The 23,697-nt window shown below is 46.1% G+C and overlaps 1 protein-coding gene across 1 annotated transcript in view; it reads left to right on the top strand.

Moving 5' to 3' along the window:
* sev (receptor protein-tyrosine kinase sevenless) overlaps positions 1 to 22,650 on the top strand; it is a 163,105-nt gene extending 140,455 nt beyond the window's left edge. Inside the window, exons 34-45 of the mRNA XM_084577895.1 lie at positions 318 to 419; positions 493 to 634; positions 3,179 to 3,341; positions 3,483 to 3,547; positions 3,692 to 3,821; positions 4,402 to 4,499; positions 10,576 to 10,773; positions 14,885 to 15,019; positions 15,140 to 15,300; positions 17,734 to 17,799; positions 20,556 to 20,653; positions 21,064 to 22,650. Coding sequence (XP_084434021.1) covers positions 318 to 419; positions 493 to 634; positions 3,179 to 3,341; positions 3,483 to 3,547; positions 3,692 to 3,821; positions 4,402 to 4,499; positions 10,576 to 10,773; positions 14,885 to 15,019; positions 15,140 to 15,300; positions 17,734 to 17,799; positions 20,556 to 20,653; positions 21,064 to 21,795 — 2,090 coding nt within the window. The 3' untranslated portion in view covers positions 21,796 to 22,650. The remainder of the gene's footprint in view (positions 1 to 317; positions 420 to 492; positions 635 to 3,178; positions 3,342 to 3,482; positions 3,548 to 3,691; positions 3,822 to 4,401; positions 4,500 to 10,575; positions 10,774 to 14,884; positions 15,020 to 15,139; positions 15,301 to 17,733; positions 17,800 to 20,555; positions 20,654 to 21,063) is intronic.
* Positions 22,651 to 23,697: the final 1,047 nt, after the last annotated feature.

The following is a 23,697-nucleotide window of genomic DNA, read 5'->3' as shown; positions in this document are numbered from 1 at the left end:
ACATATATCGAGCAGGAACACAACATTTATGATGCGGTGAATGTGGCAGGCAAGAAAGAAAGAAGAAAATAGAACGTAACCATTTTCTTTCCACCATTTATACACTAAAAGAAGAGAATAAAACGGACGATTACTCTAAGGACAACATAAAAAAAATCCCTCATCCTCGTGCCCAATGTGCACTTTAATGATACTGACAAGACGCCCGTTTTTTTTTTTTTTTATTCGTCATGAGTTACGGGATTGAAACAAAATAATGCGGTTGGCTGTAATTCTCGTTGATTAATGTCCGATCCCATGTTTTCATCCCATTTCAGCAGTTATTGGTCTTGAGAGCAACTCCATAAGAAGGATCATTGTCCTTGCATTCCTGGGAATCCTGGTGTTCGCCAGTGTTCTTCTCATATCTTTTTACGTCGGTAAGATTCATTCAAAACCTCTGTTGCACAATGCTAAGCTGTAACGTAAGTTTACGCCAGACCTATTTTCCAGTGTACAAGAGGAGGCAGAAGGAAAAGAAAGTGCTCCAGGACAATATCCGTGACCTCCGACCGGACTTGGAACTGGCGACCTTGAGTGAATTGCCTCGCAATGGAAATTTCATCCAACAGAACAACGCTCTGTACGCCCTCGGGTAAGTGTTCGCAATTTCATCGCTAGCCATTTCTAAGTTACTTGTAAAAATGACAAAATGTCAGTCGCAGGCCTGGATGGATGGATGGATGAATGGATGGATGGAATATAGGAGCGTCCCCTTTGAAACGGGGTGGTAGCAGTAGCTATCATGCTCATTTTTCTCCATATATCTTAATTATTGATTTAGAATGGTTAACTAAACCATCATTCTATTTATTAAATTTTGCTTCTACATTACTAACATTATGTCACTTCTCTGCTTTTAAGCCACCAATCTTCCAGCCGTTTTTTGCTAGTTTTCACCGCCGGTTTATTCACCCGGCCACTGTTAACTCTAAACCCCAGAGCTTCAGGAACAGTGATTGCGCCTGCATCAACTTCCGGATGGATACCATTGCATTCGAGTATAATATGGTCAATTGTTTCACTGGAGTTTCCACATACAGCACATGCGTCATCTCCATTGTTAAACTTCCTTTTGTAGCTGCGTGTTCTAAGGCACCCTGATCTAGCTTCAAAAAGTAGGGCACTGCCTCTTGAGTTATGAAAGAAATGTTCCTTCCTGATCTGCATTTTCCACTTTCGGTATAATTTCACACTCTGTTTTTTTTTTCCATCGAATTTATCCAATTTTTACCTTCTGTGTTTTTCACCTGTTGCTTAATGCTCTTTATTTTTCCGTCCTTGTTACTAGCATACTTACTAGTATGCTAGTAACAATGGTACGGACAGCGACCTCTTTCGGCAAGTTATTTCGTTGCTATGAATAGTTTATTAATGCGAAAGCAATACTTCGCTATGTTCACAGATTTCTGTCCGCAGGCCGTGTCAGCAGGCCGCGTGCGCAGACCGCGTCCGCAAAATCGTGTCCGCAGCAGTTGCGAGTAAGTGAAACGTGGTAGAGGTTAATGAGTGGCGTCAATCGATAGAGGGTGACGTAATGTTGTGTCAGAAAAAATAATTAGGCCAGTAAGTTAATTATGTAAATAATTAGAGGCAAAACACGCAAAATCGTGTCCGCAGCAGTTGTGAGTAATTAAGTAGTCGTAGAGGTTAATGAGTGGTGTCAATCAACACAGGGTGACGTAATGTTATGTGCGAAAAAATAATTAGGCTAATAAGTTAATTAGGTAATTAATTAGAGGCGAAAAATGCGAAAGTAAAGGCGAAAATGGTCTCATTAGCCAATGGCTTAAAGCCCCATTTGAATGCATCAAATACTAAAATGTTGAATTAAATCAGTCAGTTAACGTGACATTAAGGATATGACGCCACACAATCTGAAGTCGAGCCAAAAGAAGGCACAGGAAGGGATTGGCGCGTAATTTGAAAGTACCAAAGACTAAAGTAGATAATTAAGGCAGTCAAATAAAATGATGTCAGTGATGTTACGTCACGCAACCGGAAGTAGATCCAAAAAAAATGGCATAGGAAGAGATTGGCGCGCAATTTGAAAGTACCGAACATAAAACGGGTAAACAGGAAATGAATTAATGTGATGACAAGGATGTGACGTCAAGCAACCGGAAGTAGAGACGAAAACGGACATAGGAAAGGATTGGTGCGCAATTTGAAGGTACGAAAGACTAAAATGGGTAAACAAGAAGTGAATTAAGCAACTAGAAGCAACCAACAGCAGAATCCATGCTTTTGAATTACTCCAATGTAGATTCTGCAGTGCTCTTTAATTTTTTTCTAGACATTACTCTCTCGATATGTTTGCGTCCTCTGGTAAGCATTTCGGCTGCACTGGTACTTGCTGCGGAAATGAATGAGAGCGTCAGTTCTTTCCAGCAAACAAAAGGTGGAAATATCGCCATTGTTGGCACGGGAATAAGTCTAATAGCGAATTTTTTGGCTTGTGTGCAGTGTTGACGACTTGAACTAAGCGTTGCGTTATAATAAAGATGTCGTAGGCGGCCGAAATATTACTGCGTCTTTTAATGAGACGTGTGAGCTAGTGCACATGCGCTTCAGTATTTCCCGGAAGCACAATATACTGTAATGTTATTTGGTTATGTGGAGCGTCTGAGTACTTTTATCAGTAGCCGGTATCTCTTCTTTAGCAAGAGGGTGTTGTGCAACATAAAAGCTGTTACGAATGTCTTTGAAGGCTGCAAAGCACCAAATGGTATACGTGAAAACAAAGTCATAAATGAAAACAAGGCTTTGGTTTTAGAGCGCAGCTCTTATGTTCGGCAGTTGGGCCATGCCGCTGTCGGCGCTGACGTAACCGATGGCAAGAGAGTCACGAGACAAAAATAATTTCTCAGAATACGAGAGAGAAGAACCACGAGGTCTGCGCCGCTCGCTCATTGGACACCCGAGACCGTCGGCCGTGCAGAGTGCGGGCCTCAGCGAGGCCGGCATCAACAAATGCCCTAAACACACTCTCCTCCTTCTATTGCTCCCGCTACCCCGCTTTCCCACCGCGTTCTCTTTTGCTTTGCGAAAAAAAAAAAAAAAAAAAAATCTGCCCTAAAATTTTGTATCAGGGAATGTCGTCCTCAGAATTTTTGGATCAATTTTTTTTTTTCTGCAGGGACTTGCCACTGGACGAAGAACTCGCCTCTGTTCCCCTTATCGATAGGGACCAGATAACACTCACGAATTTTTTGGGCAGCGGAGCGTTTGGCGAAGTTTATGAAGGCATAGCGCACAACCTCGGAGGTGAAGGGATGCAACCAACCAAAGTTGCGGTCAAGGTCAGTGCTGCGCACCATTGTTTACCGCGGGCTTGCTGGGAGCGAGTTCCGAAATAGCATGCACACTGAAAAAGAAAATCAAAAAATAAACTTTGCGTTTTTAACAAAAGGCTTTGCGTTTCACGTTTTTATCTCGCGCAGAATCTTCGTAAAGGCGCTACAGAGCAGGAGAAAGCGGAGTTCCTGAAGGAGGCCAAGCTGATGAGGTACGTCGAAAGTAATTTTATTATTCGTTTATTCACTTGCGATCTGGTCAGACGGAATTTTGGAGAGCGTTTCCTTTTTGTCTAGAAAAAATATTGAGCTCGCGTTTAATCGATAGCATCTAATATTTTTGTTTTGTTTTGCAGTAATTTCAAGCATGAACACATCCTTAGGCTGCTCGGAATCTCCCTGGATAACAGCCTGCACTTTATCATTCTTGAACTCATGGAAGGAGGCGACCTTCTGTCTTACCTGAGAAGCAATCGACCGGTTGTTGTAAGCCCCGTTAGTTCTTTTTTTCTTTTTTAATTAACGTAGTCCTTTGAATCTTTCTTCGCATGGACAGGAAACACGTGAGCAAAGTTCGTGCTCTAATTAAACTCATTTTTATGCTCATTAATATTTTCAAATGTAGTGAACGGGATTTAACAAACTGTGTTTCTACAGCGATAACTGTGGAGGCCACGTTTTCCGTTTCTGTGTCAGCGCTGTTAGCTGGTGTAACACACAAGGTGCCCACTGGTTTGACGTAACGAACGAGTGTCACTGATGCCAACCATGACGTGGAGGGGACACAGTGTCAATCATTGATTAGTCCGAACACGATGACGGGCGTAGTGGCGGGCTTTGGAAATTTCAGCCACCTGAGGATTCTGTAACGGGCACTGATGTCGCATATTGTATGGGCACCTTTTTTCCAACGAAAAGCGATCGCCGCGGCCGGGATTGAGCTCGCGTCCTTGAGATTAGCAGTCGAGCGCCCTGATCACTGATCCACCGTGGCGAATTTAATTCGTTCGTCGGGAATTGTGGTTACTTTCGCTTTCATGCGCTTTGCCTTCTTATTCGTTTGCAGGGCGAGAGGTCACCACTAACGCTGAATGACTTGCTGAGCATATGCGTGGATGTTGCCAAGGGCTGCAAGTACCTCGAGGACATGCACTTCGTGCACAGGTGACTATTCTTGCACTTTGCTTTGGTTTAGTGTTAAGTACGCTACTGCCCTTGCCAGTACTGGCGTGTCATAAGTTAGTTTAACGCTGCTTACTGGCGCAGCAGGAAGCAGATCGATACGAAGACGTCACGTGGGTAACGTTAATTAAACAATCCTGTGCGAAGCTTTTTTGAGGCCTGACCGCACTGTTGTTCTGCAGACGAATTTTTTTTTTTTTTTTTTTTTTTTGGGGGGGGGGGGGGGGGGGGAAGTTGGCTGGGAAGCCACGCTTTGGGAAAGGACCGAGTAAAATAATACAAAATATATGTGTGCATGAACAGATGAAAAAGGAACAGCTGGCAAGTGATGAGCCTGTTTGAACTTGACGCCTTTGAAAAAAAGCCATAACATTCGTACCACATGCCTGGTGCTGGCGTATGTAAAGTGAACTGGAATATTACAGTCAATGATTCTGCTTTCATGTCTATACGCATGCATACGTGGAACAGAATCCATTGCTTATTATGTTTCATCTGTATAAGAGTGAATTAGGCCTCGCATTAGTTCGGAACTTTCTGCGCCTGTTTTTCTCAACTCCCTATACTGACAAGCCCATCAATTGCGCTGCACGCTACTGACGTTCTCAAACGCTCAGGGGTGGCACAGTGACGTCATGCGCGCCAAACTCATTTAATTGACAGAAATTGCGCCAGCTTGCGACAAAAAGGCCAGGCGAATACGACACGATTTTTCGTTTTTTTTGTCCGGCATGTCACGGCTTCCAAATGTGTCAGAACACTGGAAATGGCTTGCGACAGCGATAGGTTTTCCATTCGCGCAGCCCTTATTGCGTATGTTTGATCAATGAGAGTATTGCGGGACTTACGGAACTTTTTTTGAGTGTCTGAACTCGCGGCTAGTCATTGAAGATTTCAAAAGGTGTTCACTAGCTGCAGCAGTTCACAACTGTCGCATCAGTTAACTGGCTCATCTATCGTGAAATCGACATGAGGGGCGATCCTCGCTAGGCAAGAAAGCGATGCATCGACGGCATTAAAAGCCAACGAGCGGCACCATCGGGTGAGATGTATTGCAGCGCGGCACGTCGTGGCGTCGAGCGGAATCAGCGAGTGTCGATGAATGGCGAAGAACTGCGAACGGTCCCAGCTCTGAGATAATATTCAAGAACTATACCATTCAGCGCCCGTCCTTGTCGTCTCGTCTTTGTCTACTTTTTTTTTTTTTGCGCTGATTTTTATGAAAAATATGTACCAACACGCCCAACTCGCCGCATATATCATGAGAGACACGGCACCTACGGAACACGTCTTCGGTACATCGCGACACAGGCAAGCCTCTTACCGTCTAACGACATTTGAAGGTGATCACGTTAGGGCTTAGCTGCCCCAAAGGTTCCTCTATATTCTTGGCCCTTCACTACGAAACGAAAGTCATAACCTTCAAATTGCCCAAGGCACTTCGCGATCGCTTTAATCCTACAAGCTTTTTACAAGTCCTGTCAATTCGACCGTCATTAATATGGAAAGAGGTCGCGCTCCAGATACACCTACATGTAAGTATGGCGTCAGTCGCTCGTTATTCCGGACGTGGGCGGGCTCGCACCAGTTAATTCGAACGGGCAGAGGGGAGAGGAGGGTTGCGCGGCCACTGACCGCTGGTGTATCCCTCCGGAACCTGAACTTAGGCACGACGATTTGAATCCCCTCTTCCAAAGTACAGCTCAGTGGCATAGTTTCGGTGTTTTTAACTTCACGCCATCCCACTGCAGCGATCAGGTGCGTGCATAGACCAATCGCTCCATTTAGAACGCTAATTAGGGCGTCACTGGTCTTATTTTAAGCATGATATATGCGTTTACTAGCTCCCGTTCTCGGCTACCTTGAGTTAACGTCGAACCAAAACCAAGTGTCAACATCCGGGCACCGATTTCCTGTCATCCGGGTACCAAATAAGATTTAACGAGATGAGTTCTCTCTCTATGTCCTGGTACAGTGCCAAATACAAACGCTATGCTGCCAAAGCGACTCGTAAAAATCACTTTCCACTTTCGTCTTAGTGTTCGTTGAGATTTCACTTAAACTGTGCATTTAAAATACGTAGAATGTGTAGTTGTAATCTCTAAAACCACCATGCCAAAGGCAGCTACATGGCACCATACACTTCATTATCATCCGGTGGCTGTCAGGGGCCTTAGAGAAAGGGCGGCTCCAGGGTTAGAGGGGCGCTGCGTGGAACAATGGCTTTCACGCCGTTCCCACGGATGGCGGCCCGATCCCACACGCTCACGCACGTAGGCAGCTGTTTAAATCGTGATCGGGCATTTCGAGTCAAGTCTGTCACTGTACTGCGACGTCAGCTCATGGCATTTCCCACCTTGGCAGGCGGATGTACACACACTCAGGAAGCACTCGAAAGCTCTGCTCGGGGGGTGGCTGCTTCCGGCCCTTCAGGGCTGGGAACCTATAGGTTCCCCTATAGACCTATAGGTATAGAATATAGGAAGAACCTATAAGGTATTCGCCCTTTGCGGCGGAGGCTCCTTGCCACCGGTGTATCAATAATCGTTGTGCAAGCCATCATTGCGCTCGCCACCGCTTCGGCGGCGGACGACGGCTGTTGCGACGTGAGCCTTTTTCATTCGTCCTCTTTTTCTTTTCACCTCTCAATTATCTACCCGCACGGGACAGCAGTGACGGATCAGCTAGATCCAGTTGCCACACAATTCTGCTTCTCATACATTATTGTCAGGCCTGCGCCACATCGTGGCTATCGCACACACTGGCATCGCACAGCACAAGGACGCCTATTCGTTTCGCCTGCATCGAAACGCAGCCGCCGGCATCATAATTCAATAAATAAATTGGTTTACAGGAAAGGAAAGACGCTGTATGTCACCTTTTTGTGCACATACTTAATCAGGTCAAGGCCATTTGAAGGTCACATTAGTGCCACGCAAAGGACATGTCTATCTAGTGTGGTGAAGTTTCGCTTCTACTGTAAATTGGTTTACAAGGAGTGAAGGCCGGCCTACGGAACAATTCGGCCACCTGGAGATGTTTAACGTGCACCGACATCGCACAGCACGCGAACGCCTCTTCGTTTCGCCCCCATCGAAACGCAACCGCTGGTGGTCAGGATCGAACCTGGGTATACTCCGGCATAGTAGTCGGGCATCTTAGCACTGCCCCACCGCGGCGGGGGCTATCAGAAGCGGGAGCGCGGCCCTACTTAGCGCAGTGAAGCTTTCGCTTCAAAAAGGAGGAGGTGCTGCCTCGTAAAATTTCGACCACTTGGGGACCTTTAAAGCCGAGTACCCTGGTTCAGTAGCCAAGCGTCTTAACCACTGAGCCAGTGCGGCGAGTCACTCAACAAACTGTCAGACATTTAGAGTGTCTGGCGGACTTGCTGCACCAGTGAGGTTTTAATACATAAATATACACATACATATATTGTGGAATGAAACGGCGGTGTCTTCACCTATGCTCCTACAAAATACAAAAAGACCTGGAAGGTAATTGGTGAAGAAGAAGAAAGTTTAAGAAGCTGCTACGACAGGTACAGTGCCCAAGACGTGGCCGCACAGAACACAGTTTGCTGAACTGAGGAAACCAGGATGGTTTATATTGCAGCACATACGCTTTCAAATTTCTACCAGCTAAATTTTGTGACTGCAATAATTGCTAACACATGTACAGGACTTTTAAACTAACCTGTCGTGGCAACCTATATTGCGAGAGAAAAGGAAAAAAAAATAACTGTGTGGGCTATTTGCTTGCGAAAAGAACGTAAATAAAAATTGGTCTACAAAAAAATGAGACGCAGTACCTGTCAAGGTGACCTGAAGGTCAAATTATAATAATTGGTTCACAGGCACGGTAAGGCGAAGTATCTGTCACACTTGTATCTGTGGGGGACGGAGAAGAGGGTGGCTGATCCTGGCCCTAATGGGGCTGGGACAGGTAGGTCACCGCCTCTTGCAGCGGGGGCTAGCCTGCCACCGAATGTTTATTTGTTGTAGCCCCGCCGGGGTGGTGCAGTGGTAAGATGCCCGACTACTGTGCTGGAGTACCCGGGTTCAAGCCCGACCTCGGCGGCTGCGTTGCGATGGAGGCGAAACGAAGAGGCATCCGTATGCTGTGCGATGTCAGCACACGTTAAAAGATCCCCAGATAGTCGAAATTACTCCGTAGCCCTCCACTAAGGTTCCTCTTTCTTTCCACTTTCACTCCCACCTTCCTCCCTTCCCTTACGGCGCGGTTGAGTTGTCCACAGAAAACAAGTGAGACAGTTACCGTGCCTTTCGCTTCCTATAAATTAATCAGTTTTTTTATTTATTTGTTGTAGGCCGTCATTGCACCCGCTACCGCTTCGGTCGCGGACGACGGCTGTTGCTGCGCGCATCTTTCTCTTCCTCTTCTTTTTCTTTCTTCTCTATTTCTTTCTTTCTTTCTTTCTTTCTTTCTTTCTTTCTTTCTTTCTTTCTTTTTTTCTTTCTTTCTTTCTTTCTTTCTTTCTTTCTTTCTTTCTTTCTTTCTTTCTTTCTTTGACAGGTCCTTGCATTTCTTTTCCTTCTTCCTACAGTCACAACTGCGTCCTTCTACTTCTCCTAGTACTCTAAAACTGCGCGCACAGTCCGTGCAGTTACTGTAAATGGGCATCATGCTGCGTTGCATTGCCAATAGCGTAACGGAGGCCTCTACAACTTTAATGAACATTTGACCGCCTGCTCTCAAGTTGCTCCAATATGCTGATATTGCTGCTCCAAAATGATCACATTTATGCTCTATAGCTGCCCCAGAACGCATGCATTCCTGCTCCATGAGCTGTTCCAAAACCTGTTTTGGCCTTCCAACCCCTGATCAAAATATTGTTACGAAAAGGCGCGGACAAAGTGTTTCCTTGCCCCGCGGAGGGGAAAGGCAGATAGATGACGACAAAGTGCACTGTTTCCGTGGTGCTGCTCCCTGCTATACCAGTTGCAGCCGTTTTGTAAACGCACTGTAAATAGACTGAGTCTTCACGTAACAATATTACAGGGTGCACTTAAATCCATTTACGTGCGAAAATGCCAAAGCATTGAGAATTCCGGGCCAAGTTCTATTATGAGCTCTTTATGCGTTTCGTTGCTTTTCCGACGTGTACAAGTTTGCTTTTTCCTGACTTTGCTTTTTAATCAGTGTTAATTTTTCTTTTCTTTTGCTTAGTGTACTGTTTTTGTATTTTTATTTTATTTTAGTCTTCGCGCTTTTACTATTTTGTTATATTATTTTTGTTTTTGTCTTCATTTATTTAATTTTACTTACGTATTGCTTTGCTTTTATTATCTGTCCTAGGTTTTTTATTTATCCTTTCCCTCAACGCCGGCCAGGGTCCTTACGCTATACAAAAAGGAATTATGGACATGCTTTCAGGAAGTCAGAATAGAGTACATGAAACATTCAAGTACTCTACTCCGACTTCCTGGGAACATGTCTGGCTAATTTCTGCAAAATCGGCCAGCCGGTAGTGGTTGTAAAATAAAGACAATAAAGACAAAAAAAAAAGCCATAGAGTAGTGCACTCGGCTAGGACACGAGAGGATGGTGGTTCGTGTCCTGGTGTGGACACGATTTTTTTCTGACAGCATGAAGCGGACACGCTCTTTCCATGCATCCTGTCCACAGCTCGTTGTGATACGGTTTGTTCGATGAGACACGCAAGTGGAGGAAAAGGCGGACGATAAATGCGAAACCTGCGGAGAAAGGGGTACTCTGGATCACATAATCTGGCAATGCCTTGATTCCCCTGGCGCCAAGGAAAACATAAACAGTAGAGAAGCCTGGGAACTGCTACTGCGGAGCGAGTCCCCCGCCAACCAGCAGCAAGCTATCCGCCTGGCGGCTGAAGCCGCGAAGAAACACTGTCACTTCGCCTGTCTTTAGTCGCGGAGGCCCCGGCCTCCGTCCCATAGGCCTGCGTGCCGGGGGCGGGGAGTAGGGGGCCTCCTACATCGGTGGAAAAATAAAGTTCATAACAACAACAACAACAACAACAAGGAATACTTGCGTATTAAAATCTCACCTCACTCGGCCGCAGGGATCTCGCTGCGAGGAACTGCCTCGTGTCGAGCACCGACCCAACCGAACGCGTTGTCAAGATCGGTGACTTCGGCCTGGCGAGAGACATCTACAAGCACGACTACTACCGCAAGGAGGGCGAGGGCCTGCTGCCCGTGCGCTGGATGCCACCGGAGTCGCTCGTCGACGGCGTCTTCACCAACCATTCGGATGTCTGGTCAGTCTCGGATACATATATGCACACAGCTACCTGTCCGCAAATGCTTGCTCTCGACGCTGAATTATGCTATTGTGGCTTTAGAAATTGGTCCTATACACTTCTCGCGCATCTTGTAAAGGAGCGCATCGTGGGTTTTTTTTCATGCAAATTAAGTGTTGGCAAAATGTGGCATGACTGCGACGTCCGCGCAGACATGTATATCTAATTGACGCGAACTCTTCTATGGTTCCTTCTTTTCGTTTCTCCTCTCTTATTGCTGAGGCATTGGTAGATAAATCGAAGGTATGACGGGAGCGCTAATGTAGGAGGAAAGCACCAAAAAAAAAAATATTGGAGTTAAAATGATGGTGTTTCGGCTTCGAACACAAAAACCTCGCTCACAATCATTGGGAACAAGCACCTCCAAGTTGGGAGCTTTTCGGAAAGGCAACGTCCTTTTCTCTTTGCTGGTAGGCGGTCAGTGTCTTCTTCCAAGACTCTGGTAGACGAGAAGCGCAGTTGCGCCCCTTGTATAGCTTTAGCTAGCAAGGTCAGGGCTGGTGCCGCAGAATGGAAATCTTTCCTTGCCCCGACCGCCGGCGGCTGCGTTTCGATGGAGGCGAAGCGAAGAGGCGTTCGTATGCTGTGCGATGTCAGTGCACGTTAAGATCCCCAGGTGTTCTAAATTACTCCGCAACCTTCCACTACGGCATCCCTTTCCTGTTTCCTCTTTCACTCCAACCTTCCTTCCTTCCCTTACGGAGCGGTTCAGGAGTCCACATAAAGTTTGACAGACACTGCGCCTTTCCTTTCCCGATGATGATGATGATGATAACAACTTCATTCTTCCACCAAATAAAGAGGCCCCCAATCCCCGCTCCCGGCATGCAGGCCTAAGGGACGGGAGCCGAGAGCTCCGCGATCAGAAGCAGGAAAAAAGGTCTTGGTTCTTCGCGGCTTCTTCCGTCAGGCGGATGGTTGGTTGCTGTGGGGCAGGGACCTCACTCCGCAGCAGGGCTTCCAAGGCCTCTCTACAATTTATATTTGCTTTAGCCCCTGGGAGCTAGCACATTCCCAGATTATATGGTCGAGGGTTCCTCTCTCCACACAGTGCTTGCATTTATCGTTTTCTCTATCGTGCATCTGGACATAATATGCCCAGACCGGGTTTACAAACTTCCCAGCTTGCAGGCGCCGCCATGCGACTGCCTCCCTATTGTTTAGACGTTTATCCGGTGGTTGCACCAGTCTCCTGCTTAACCTGTAATTTTCAAGAATCTCCGTATAATTTTGCAGACGCTCGTCCATGTTTCGGCAGTCGGGCGACTCCACAGTTACCCGAAGTGGAGAGCTCGGGTTAACTCGTGGGCCGCTTCGTTGGCAGGAACGGACGCGTGTGCACGGGTTCAAATTAGGCGAATTTTTCTGTTTAGTTGCCTACTGGCCAGAATCCCTGCCGCTGCCGGCGAGGCCCTACCCTTTCCAAAATTCCAAATGACCGTTTTGCTATCGCTTATTATGACATTGGCTTGCGTTCCGGCGCAAGCGAGCGCTATTTCAACTTCTTCAGCCGTTTCCGTGTTGCGGCTTCTAATGGTGGCGGCTGATACCGGGGCACCTCGGCCGTCGACCACAGAGGCGACCGCCGCCCCCGTTTCGCCACTTGCCGCGTCAACGTACGCAACCAACTTGCTGTTCCATCGAATCGAAGCGTCTGATTAGTGCTTCTGCTCTCTTCTCTGTGTTGAATATAGGACGCTTGCACGAAACGATGAGAGCGCCATTTTCCTGTACAGTGCAGCAGTCGACCGTGGAGCGGGCCGCGCAAAGTGTCAAAGCGATGGTCTACTGTGCGGTCGTGGGCTTCGCCAAAGCATACTAAAGCGCGAAAGGTAAAGTCCGGACAAAACGACTGGCGGGTTTTCAATATATCAAAGGTAAGAGTGCACAAATGCGACAAGATCAGGAGCGATCGCAACGTTGCAGACGAGAATGGCCTGCACGCGTCAACAGATGGCATTCACAGACGTCCGGACAAATACCAAGTGTGTGCACGTCATTTCGTGTCAGGATTGCAGTCATCGAAAAGTTTAGACGGCCGACCTGCAAAATGAACACGTGAAGCTAGAATGTTGAGTTCCTGCAGCAATCCGTGCCTCAATGTACAACATTCGAGGTGCACCCACTCTCGTCTGCGACGTTTAAATCGCTGGTCTTGTTGTCGCATTCGTGCAAGCGTACCTTTGGTATTTTGAAAAACCCATCTTGTCCGGACTTCACCTTTTGCACTTTAGTCTGCGTTTGGCTATTACAGCCCACGACCACACAGTAAACTATCGCTTTGGCGTTATTTGCGCGGCCCGCTCCACGGTCGACTGCTGCACTGTACAGGAAAATGGCGCTCTCAGCTTTTCGTGCATGCAAGCTCCCTATAGGACGCATGTTACAAGGGAGGGCGGGCAGGAAGGCGGGGGAGGGGGGGGGGGGGGTGATTGGATTTTCGCGGCAGTCCTGTGGGATGCTTGATTTTTCTCGTAATCCCCTATTTGTCTGCAGGCCTACCATTTCGAGTATAGTTCTGCCTGTGGTGTGGTCGTTCGACTTGATCTTTCCAGCTGCGAAACTCTGGCAGCCTCCGCTATTTCGTCCCAGCTATTGTGCACTCCCATAGAAAGGAGCTTCTGTGTGGATGTGGTAATTGGTAAGCCCAGGGCCTTCTTTATGTACCGTCGAATGAGAGAGTCTAATCTTTTCTTCTCCTCCGACCTGATATTTAAGAACGGCGTGGCATAGCTCACGCTACTTATTACGTAAGCTTGGGTTAGTTTAAGCAAGCTTATTTCCTTCAGGCCTCGTCCTTTCAACGCGATCCTTCTAAATATGCCAATTGCTTGCGTGGCCAATCACTCTAGCTTTTTGATTGCCCCGTCATTATATCCATTCTCCTAAATGAATAGTCCTAATATTCTGATTTGATCTACCTTTAGAACTGGTTTGCTTTCTACTTTAATGTCAAATTCCCAGCTGCGCTTGCTTTGGAGTGACTTTGGGTTATAAATGAATAATTCCGGCTTTTGCGCCGAGCATGATAGACCTCTACTGGCAGCGTAGTCTACGACAGTGTCCGCCGCCACCTGCAGCCGCTCCTCAATGCTCGCATCACTACCCTGGTTAATCCAGAGATTGATGTCATCCGCATAAATACTGAAATTTAGCCCCTTTATGCTCCTCGGAGGTTCTGGAAGATCCCTCATCGCCACGTTGAAAAGGAACGGGGAGAGAACCGAGCCCTGCGGCGTCCCCCTGCTCCCTAACTTCACTGTGGGGGACTAAATGCCTTGAAACTTCATACAGGCAGTTCTGTTTGACAACAAGCCCTTGATGTACTCGTATGTTCGTGCACCTACTCCGATTTCTTGAAGACCGCGGAGGATCGCTTCGTGTTTAATATTATCAAAAGCCTTTGTCAAGTCCAGGCCGAGAATCACTTTGGGGTCTCTTGAACGCGAGTCGATTACGTCGTATTTGAGTCGGAGCATCACGTCCTGCGTGCACAAACCCAGTCGGAAGCCGAACATCTCGTGCGGCCACAGGTCGTGTTTCTCCATAAAGCGCGTCAGTCGTGTCTGGACTACATGCACCATCAATTCCTCATGCATGAGGTTAGAGAAATAGGTCTTAGATTATCTAGTTTCGGGGGTTTGCCCGGCTTTGAGATTAGAATTACGTTTGTCGACTTCCACTGCTGACAACCAACTATTAGGACCACATCCACTTCCGGTTGGCATGTCGTAGCATCTGCTCTACTGGACGTTGACATTAGTCGTATAACTAATCTCGACGTCTTATAAATTTACTTTCACATTTTTATCTCTAATAAATGAACTTGTCATCCTAAGGTCATAATTTTTTTTTCTGCAGCATCCTCATATCAACTCTATCGATCACGACCATTCGTTTTATGCTAACTCTTATGAGAATAACACAATGACTGCGGACACGTTCTGTACAAACGACCTTGCCACATACCGCATTAATAAAGCAGCAGTTAATGCTCGTATATACACATTTTACATGAATGTATTATTTCTTGGCACGTGATGATGATTATGATTTTTTTTTCTTGTAGGGCATTCGGAGTCCTTCTGTGGGAGGTAATGACCATGGGTCAGCAGCCTTACCCTGCTAGAAATAACCTCGAAGTCCTTCACTACGTTCGAGAAGGTGGACGTCTCGACAACCCTGATAACTGCCCCGATGACCTGTAAGCCTTTTGAATGTACCGCGCATCGGTGACACTAAGCGCTAGATATGAACCCAAATTAAGATACATAAACTGTCCGTCAATTAACACTATGCAAATATTTGTTTTTGTTTTTTTCAGCCATGACCTTATGCTTAGATGCTGGTCTTATAACCCGGAAGGCAGACCCGACTTCGCGTTTTGCTTGGAGACCTTAGAGTTTCTACGAGAAAAATACCAGGCTCTTGCAAGCATCGGTTCGGCTGTTCATAACCATAACTACCTAGGACAGCCCTTTACAGGTAAGCGTTAGTCACTGCATTTATGCCAGTAATAAATAACGCACCTTTATTATTAAGCAATCGTGTTTATTGATCACTGGTCGCACTGCCTTGGAGACGTTTTTTTTTTTTTTTTCATATTTTTGCGTTTGGTTGCTTGCTAGAAAAAAAAGGCATTAAGCTCACGAATGACATAATTGTTGGTTGAGCTCCAAGCACCACGAAAGCCTCAGGTGTAACGATCTTGCTCTGTAGCAGACACACAAATAGGAAGCTTGACGTTGTCTTCACGTCCAGAGCGATAAACGACTTTCTTTGCTTTCAACTCGTGTTGCACAGTCACTCAACGCTATTTCTGATAAAATAGGCACCCTCGGCAAATAGTCCTCGATTTGGCGCACTGCCGTGTAAGTTACCAGAATGCAAAAAGATTCAAGATATGCTGTGAAGAAAAGTCCGCCTATTTACGTGCAGTTTTCGGGCGCTTGCACTGGTACGCGACGGGAGTGGAAAGGCATGATCTCACCATTGTCATTGTTCGGTGCCACTCACGTGATGCAACGTACTGCGATACGTGAGGCGCCCGTTGCTTTAAAAGCAGGCTGGGCAGAACTCTTATCTGATTATAATTATGAGCAAAACTTTATTGTCTGGCTATTTCTAGGCATGCTAACATTTAAACAAAATGCTGTTATGGCTGAGAAAAATCAGTCCGGATTTCTTGCGTCAGAGCTGTTTGCCGCCAGGCCGCTTAGCGTAGCCTCCATGGTCCGCGCTAAAACATTTGGTGTCGACTTCCGCACTCTATTTGCGAAATCGTCTGGGGATAGCGACACCGGCATTTTATTTCCTGGTCTTGGCTAACTTATAAAAGCTCTGCTTTCGGTGAGGGTACCGTCTCTGTCGTTACAAAGCCATAGCCTATTGATAAAGCTCGGCAACAGTTAGCCCTCAACGTCATTTTAATGTAATTACCAACTACCAAGTGAAATACATACCATATGAGGTACTCTAACTCGGCAAAGTATAATAGCCAATAGCCCCGTTATTGGTACCTTACAGCTACTTTAATATGTTTTAAGCTTTTAAAACATTCACTTTCAAACAGCATGTAAGGTTCGCCTGTCCGTGGACCGGTTCGGCACGAATAGCGCAATTAAGCGTGAATTGGATCGCGTGGTTTCCCGCTACCCATCTCCGTACGCTTAGTTTTCACTCACTCCAGACAATGCCTGCATCACGGTTTTTTTTTTTTTTTTTTTCACAGAGAATGAACTGCGCTGTGGTGACCAGCATGATGTTCTACGTAGTTGCATTGAAATGATTAAAGTGGTTGGCTGGCTGTGTTCACGTGCCTTTCCAGTAACTACAAACGGCCTCAATTCCTCCTAGCTTTGTTTAAGACACCACGTGACTGAGTGGTCCGTGAAATTCTCCAATTGTTTTTTCAAAAGGCTGGCCTTGCACTTTGTCGTCTCTCGACACAGGCACCTAAGGAACGAGTTTCGAGCACTTGCTGTCGGACTAGTTGACTTGATTTGAGAAAAAAAAAAAAGGCAATCAATACAAAATATACAAAAACAGTGAACCACAGTTAACTGCATAAGCTCTGGTTTCTTCGATGTCCTTGTATAACTCTCGTTCTTTCTGCGTCTTATATTTCTTTGATCATTCTCAACGGCCCCAACCTGTACTTACAAGCTGGCGGAAAAAAAAAAACGAAAAATCGAACTAGAACTGACTATGCTGCGTCTATGCTTTCGAGAAAAGAAAAGGCGGACAGAAATTCTAGGCTTTTACCGTTGCTCAGCTACTCGGTCTGGAACTATATACATTGCAACGTTGACTAGGAGAAGATATTTTATGTGTCTGAAGCGACTGAATGATTGTCCGCTGTACGGAAAGCATTTGCGCGCTTGACGAGTAACGACAAAAAGCAACGTGAGCATCGAGTTTTCTTAACATGTCTACTAGTCAATGCCCAATATGACATCCTAAACATGTATTCAGTATTAATTATTAATTACTTCTCTTATATCTGCAACTGCTATCCGGTCTTTACAATATTTGGTTACGAAAGGTCAATAATGCAATGGTACTCCTAATATGATTCTACATAGGTTTCAGTTATAACAGAAACTTTTCGAAAAGTTCCGCCTAAGTTTCATCAATAAATTGAACCTTCGGGGAATAAAATTAAGAGCGATATGTAGCTCTAGTACTGGTAATCTGTTCTTTATGACTTTGCGTTGGTATCTGGAGTTCAATACGCGTAGCTCTCTGCTTTCGTATTTAGACAACGAAACTACGTACCCATGTAGATGCGATTCAACTGGAGGATTTCTAGATATTTTTTTTTTTGCCTTCGCGATCATTACTTGTCTTTTGTTTTTTCATGAGCTTCTTTCTCCTTAGTAAACATGTTCGTGTGTGTGTCTTCTGCCACCTTTGTAGGTGGCATTGACAATTTGGGTTACCAGGGCGAGCGTTACCCACCACCGGTCAGGTCACCGCAACCAGGTAGTTCGCCGCTTCGCTTCAATCCCCGCACTGCACTGTGCTGCACTCACGGCACGCACACCACGCGCATGCGATTCCCACACCCCGGCAAGATGCCGATGCCAATGCGGCTGCTGCTTCTTTGCACACTGCACCACTGCACTATACTGTCTCTGTGCATGTCTTCTCCCTTTCGCACCCGTTCTGGCTGTCTATGTGTCCGGGGGATGATTTAAGTGTAAATGTTTACGTAGGCCCCTAAACGTTCATTAAGAGTGTAGATATACCGAGGTTATGAATATAAAGGTGTAAAAATTCTTCAATGTAAATATGTGCTGCATTCAAAAGCTTCACTTGGCCACTGAGTCTTTCTTAGTGCCTATTGGCAAAAGCCGTTATTGCTGGTCAGTTTTTTTTTTATTTTTTTTTGTTTCAAGGACGGACGCGCATAGACATAAGAATAAACGCTGCTGCATGAAATGGTTGATGTGTAAGCTATTTCAGCTGTGACCGTGCATAGTACGGGGGCGTAAATTAATAAGACCTGCTATTTGGTATATATAATGTGCACAGAGACCAAATAGCAAGTCTTACTAATTTACGCGCACGTCCTATGCACGGTCACAGCTGATATATATATATATATATATATATATATATATATATATATATATATATATATATATATATATATATATATATTTGTTTATTTATTTATTTATTTTATTGTCAGGAGTGTGACAGGACAAAAATAATCCCGAAGAAACGCATGCGTGCATGACTGTTACAAAATATGGCATGCATATTGTGACTGATGGTGATGTGCTTATTACTGATCCTTTGGTGTTTTATCTTTCTTTTCGCAAACGCTCAATTGCTTCAGCTGGCTTTAGGTGGTGGATTTAGGTGGTGGAGGTAATAAAGTAGTGCCTTTTACAAGCATCGCATTGCGGGTGTGTGTTCCCCAATTTTGATCATATGAACAGTTGCGGAATTATATTCAAGGCTTGTACCTGCTAGTACTGTCACCGACGGAATCACCTCGCCGGGGTGGTGCAGTGGTTACGGCGCTCGGCTACTGTTCCCAAGGACGCGGGATCGAATCCCAGCCTCGGCGGCCGTTTTTCGATGGAGGCGAAAAGCAAGGCGCCCGTGTGCTGTGCGATGTCAGTGCACGTTAAAAAACCCCAGGTGGTCGAAATTTCCGGAGTCCTCCACTACGGCCTCTCTCATAGCCTGAGTCGCTTTGGGACGTTAACCCCCACAAACCAAACCAAACCGAAACATCCTCAATAACAGAGCCGTCTCCTCAACCATGAAAGCCACAAGAATGGGCAACAATAACTATATTGCTATACATTTCGAGATCTATGTAAGCATAGCTAGTGTGGATTATATGAACTAATTGCTGCTTTTTTGGAGAACAAGATCCTATCCAGAGCTTCATAGATATACGGAACGAACTCTTAAACGCTCATTTGTGCTAACTTGAGGGCTTAAATTTTTCGCGGTTACAGGTTAGTTTTGTCGATTGTCCATAAAAAAGCCGTTGTTTCCAACGAAAATGATAGGCATTTAAGACAAATTAAATTTGTTGGTTTTGAGTTCTGTTGATTGTTCCTTTCGGTATTTAAACGTATCAGCTTTTAGTAAATGCACCTATTGACTTACCCACTCGGGGGCAACTTTCTGTGGATATACAGCGAAAGGTGCGAAACGCATTAGCTGATTCTGCAGCAGACTACGGCCCCTCCGTAAATTTCTCGAATCTTCTTCTGAAATATTATGCAGTTACAGAATTAATAACGTTATTATTGATCTAGAGTCTGATTTAATACTAGCCAAAGCAGCATGAATATAACAAGACACCGTGCGCACACCAATGGCTGCGCTGCCTGTCAACAATAGTGCCAATCGTAGGCAGGTCGCGCATGCCGCGTCTCGACGCCGCCAGCGCACTGAAAGCGGCAACCCATGTGGGCTATTGAGTGGGCGCAAATTTACTTTGACATGGGCATTCAGTTACTGAAGAAGCACACAACAGCTTATTTGGCTTTTAGAAAAATATTAGTTCAACGTTAGGACAGAACTGAAACGGAAACCGTGACTCAGACATGCCCGAACAACTTGTAGTAATATTGTAAGGAAAGCTATATTCCCCGTTGCATTGGCTCCATAACCGCAGGTTGAGCTTTCTCTTATTATAGGAATGTAGGAATAACCAACTAAATTTGAGGAATATATCCTGAGAAGCAAACTGCAGCAATGCTCAGAGATTTTTAGCTACTGCTTTGCTACTACATGAATTGAAGCGCAGATGGACGCGACAGGTCCTAGAAAGAGGATGGTTAGCCATCAATCGGGAAAGCTATCTTCCTCCTCCCCTCACTCAATTCTGGGTGAATATTCTTTTCTGAGTATGCGCTATCTGCTGTAAGGCCAACAACGACAAGTCTGGTCGATTCCAAAGAAATGTCACATTTTCATTCACACCTTCTGGTGAGCACACATGCACTATTTCTGCGCGAAGCAAACTGGGAACACCATAGCGTAGCACATATGTCAGCTTATGCGTCGTTCTTCAGCTGCTTTTACCCCCCCTGTCCCCTTCTTCCATATCTCGGACGTTTCTCGGACGTTTCCGACTACAGATGGAGCCATGATGACGGCTCAACTACACAACGCACGATGTTCAATCAAGCGCCTCTTGAAACGCATTGCGCATGCATTCGCATCAAACAGCATGTCATGTTCATTCGCGTTGCTTTATTTCTCAGGTCCCAGCAAAGTTCTGAGCACCCCTGAGCAGAACTCGCTGCTCCTGGGTCAAGAGTCAGATTGCTTGAGCATTTCCAGTGATCCAGCGACAACGCAGGTGAGCTTTATGGTTACCCACTGTAGTGGAATCAGCTGAAAGTTCTTTCTTATTCTGAATAAACGGTACTGGCAGAGTCTTTGCTTGTTGTCCACACGTACTGTGTTTTCATTATTTCTGAATAATGTAGATTCTCCTTTTTAACGTAGATTATAGACGAGGCTGGAAAAGTCAGGGTAACCAATGCTAGCAGGAGCAAGGGCGGTGTTAGTGCCTTTGAGCCTGTGGCCGGTGCCGAATTTAGGACAAGTCATCATGTCGAAAAGTCGGCACGAATCTCAGGCACCGTCTTGTTTACGTCTAGTTCCTTTCTTAAGATTCTCGCTGGAGGGTTGCGCATGTCTTTTTTTTTTCTTCAGTATTCTTCTACACGCAATCTATGGTGTTGAAGGTAGTCTGTCTCCATGCAGTTACCGCTGCTCCAGCACGGCCGGTATAGCGTATCTCCGTTGACGCCCGACACGACGCGGTACCTGCAGCTTCTGTGTGACAGCGAGCCGGCAGTGGACGCTGACGGCTACGAGGTGCCGCTCCCGCTCCCACCGGCTCACGTCCAGCCGCGACTGTACTCCGATGGTGTCGCCGGTGTCCCCGACACGTCGTCCTCGTTGACGCCAGCGATGGCAAGGTTGAGGGTCTCCGCCCCTGTTGCGGCCACTCGCTCGCGGTTGAAGGCGCCGCCCTACGTCCACTCGTTTCCGAATGTATCACCGCCGGCAGTGCCAAGAACTAATGTTAACAAAGAGCAGAGCAGGAGCAGGGAGTCTCTCTTGGACGCCGACGACCACGTTCGGAGCGACGGCAGGGATGGCAACAACGAATGTGGGCGTCGATCACCCACCGTCACCTCGGCGCTCCTCAAGTCGCCCAAGAGCAGCTGTTCCGAAACAGACTCAGTGGAGGCAGCGTATGACCCCATCGAGACCCTGAAGGAGATCTTCGCCAGAGGTGGGGCTCGGAGAGAGGCGGCGGGCCAGGGTTGGTCACTATCCACGTCGTCCACGGCACCTTGCACGCCTTGCACGACAAGCGGCGACGACTCCGCACCCGCGAGTCATCGAAACAGCGGCAGTGGGATCTCTTCCCTATCGAACACGTCAGCGATGGAGCTCGATTATATGCCCAAGTCGTCGTGGTGCTAAGGTCTTCCTCCAAGGCGAACTGTTTGAACGCTACACTGCACGAACTTGAACCGTCAAGCTCAACGCAGTGAATAAGCTTCGAAAGCGTCTATGCGCGTGACTGTCTTCGTATAGTGTTCCGACCATGGTGCTTCCGCTGGCCATGTTGGGCGGCACTGGTAGAAGCTACATTTCTCTTCTTTCCTTTGACACCTGCTTCTTAATTGCCGAAGCGATTCAAGAGCCGCTTGGACAACAGTGATGGTCGCCACAGTTGCACAACAATGCGTTACGCGTGGCAGCTCTGGGACGTGTGGAACTCGATTTTTTTTAGCAAGAATGCGTGATCTATTGTGTTGCGCGGACCAATTGTGCTGTTTTGTGAGAACGTTGTTCATCTGAGGATTTGATTTTTTGTTGTTGTTGTTGTGCTGTGGTTCCTACAACGACTCTTGTGGAACGGTGAGCATGCAGAACAGTGTTCTCACCGCAGCGAAAGACAAAATACAGTGAATGACCGCGATCTGCACTAAGAGAAAGTTTTGCCACAAAAGAATGCCAGCACAATTGTAGTGAAAGCCTGCAGAAGAGCTTTCGCCAAATTTATGATCGGCAAAAAGCAAAGCTGCCGTACGTAGCACTTTCACTCTATTCTCTGCCTACCTCTGTGCGGGGCACTCCTCCTGTTTCGGTCACAGTTTCACACGTTGATTTATGCTGTCATGCCAAAGTTACAATATTGCATATATGAAACCTATGGTGCTCCTTCAACACTTGAGATTCTTTACTTCTGTGTACAGTAAGTCTATTTAAAAGTTTCGCGTTCATGCGTTTCGAACACACACACACACACACACACACACACACACACACACACACACACACACACACACACACACACACACACACACACACACACACACACACACACACACACACACACACACACACACACACACACACACACACACACACACACACACACACACACACACACACACACACACACACACACACACACACACACACACACACACACGCACGCACGCGCACGCACACGCACACGCACATCTCGTTCCTTATGTGTAATACAAAATACCTCGCGGCCTTAGTAGAAGATAGTGTAAGCTACATTATTTTTTTTTTCGCGTTGTTGTACAGTGCTATGGGTTTTGTGGACGTGTTTCTGAAAGTACGTGAGTCGGGCAACTTACGTTATGTTTGTAAATAACATAGATAACAAAAATAAGCACCAATGCCTGAAATCAAACTAAGAATTTGAGAGAATAAATTTACGCGTGTGTGTGTGTATATACATATATGAATGCATATAAATATTTCTACAGATGCCTTTTAGCTGCGTAGAAACTTGCCCCTCGCTCTCTTGGAGCTGTTAAGTGTCGGCACAATTAATACAACTTATTAATAAGGTTTAAGTCTATTGAATAAATTAGATTAATCGACGATGCATGCCACTTTTCAAGCTTATAAAAGTTCTAAATTGCTCAGACAAACAAGCCTGAAATATGCAACTATTTAGTTTGTATGTCTCAGTTCCTAAATTAAAGACGTGCCTGAAACTTTCGACTACTGTATTTTTGCGTCTCTTCTGCGATAAAGAGGAAGTGACGCTACATTTATTTTATGCACACTTTTGGCCATGAAAAATATGAAAGAAAGAAGGGGTCGTAGAAATGTTTCTTAGGGTCAATCAATCATATCTGCAAGATTTACCTTGCGAAAAACGACATGCTGTTGTGTCCTTGGAGTACGGCCAGTAGCTCACGTCACCCGTTTCCTGATCGAGAGGCTTGCTCGGGCACAACAGTGCCCACTCACTTTGAAACAGTTGGTCATCTTCGGGCTGACGTGTAAACTGTGGTCATGTTTGTAAGCTATTAAAAATCAGCGCACAGCCAACAA

The sequence above is a fragment of the Amblyomma maculatum genome, chromosome 1 (assembly GCF_055883805.1).
Source record: "Amblyomma maculatum isolate TAMU_Amacu chromosome 1, ASM5588380v1, whole genome shotgun sequence".
NCBI lineage: Eukaryota > Metazoa > Arthropoda > Arachnida > Ixodida > Ixodidae > Amblyomma > Amblyomma maculatum.
Note: the sequence above shows the minus strand (reverse complement) of the source record. Positions and strands in the feature narration are given on the sequence as shown.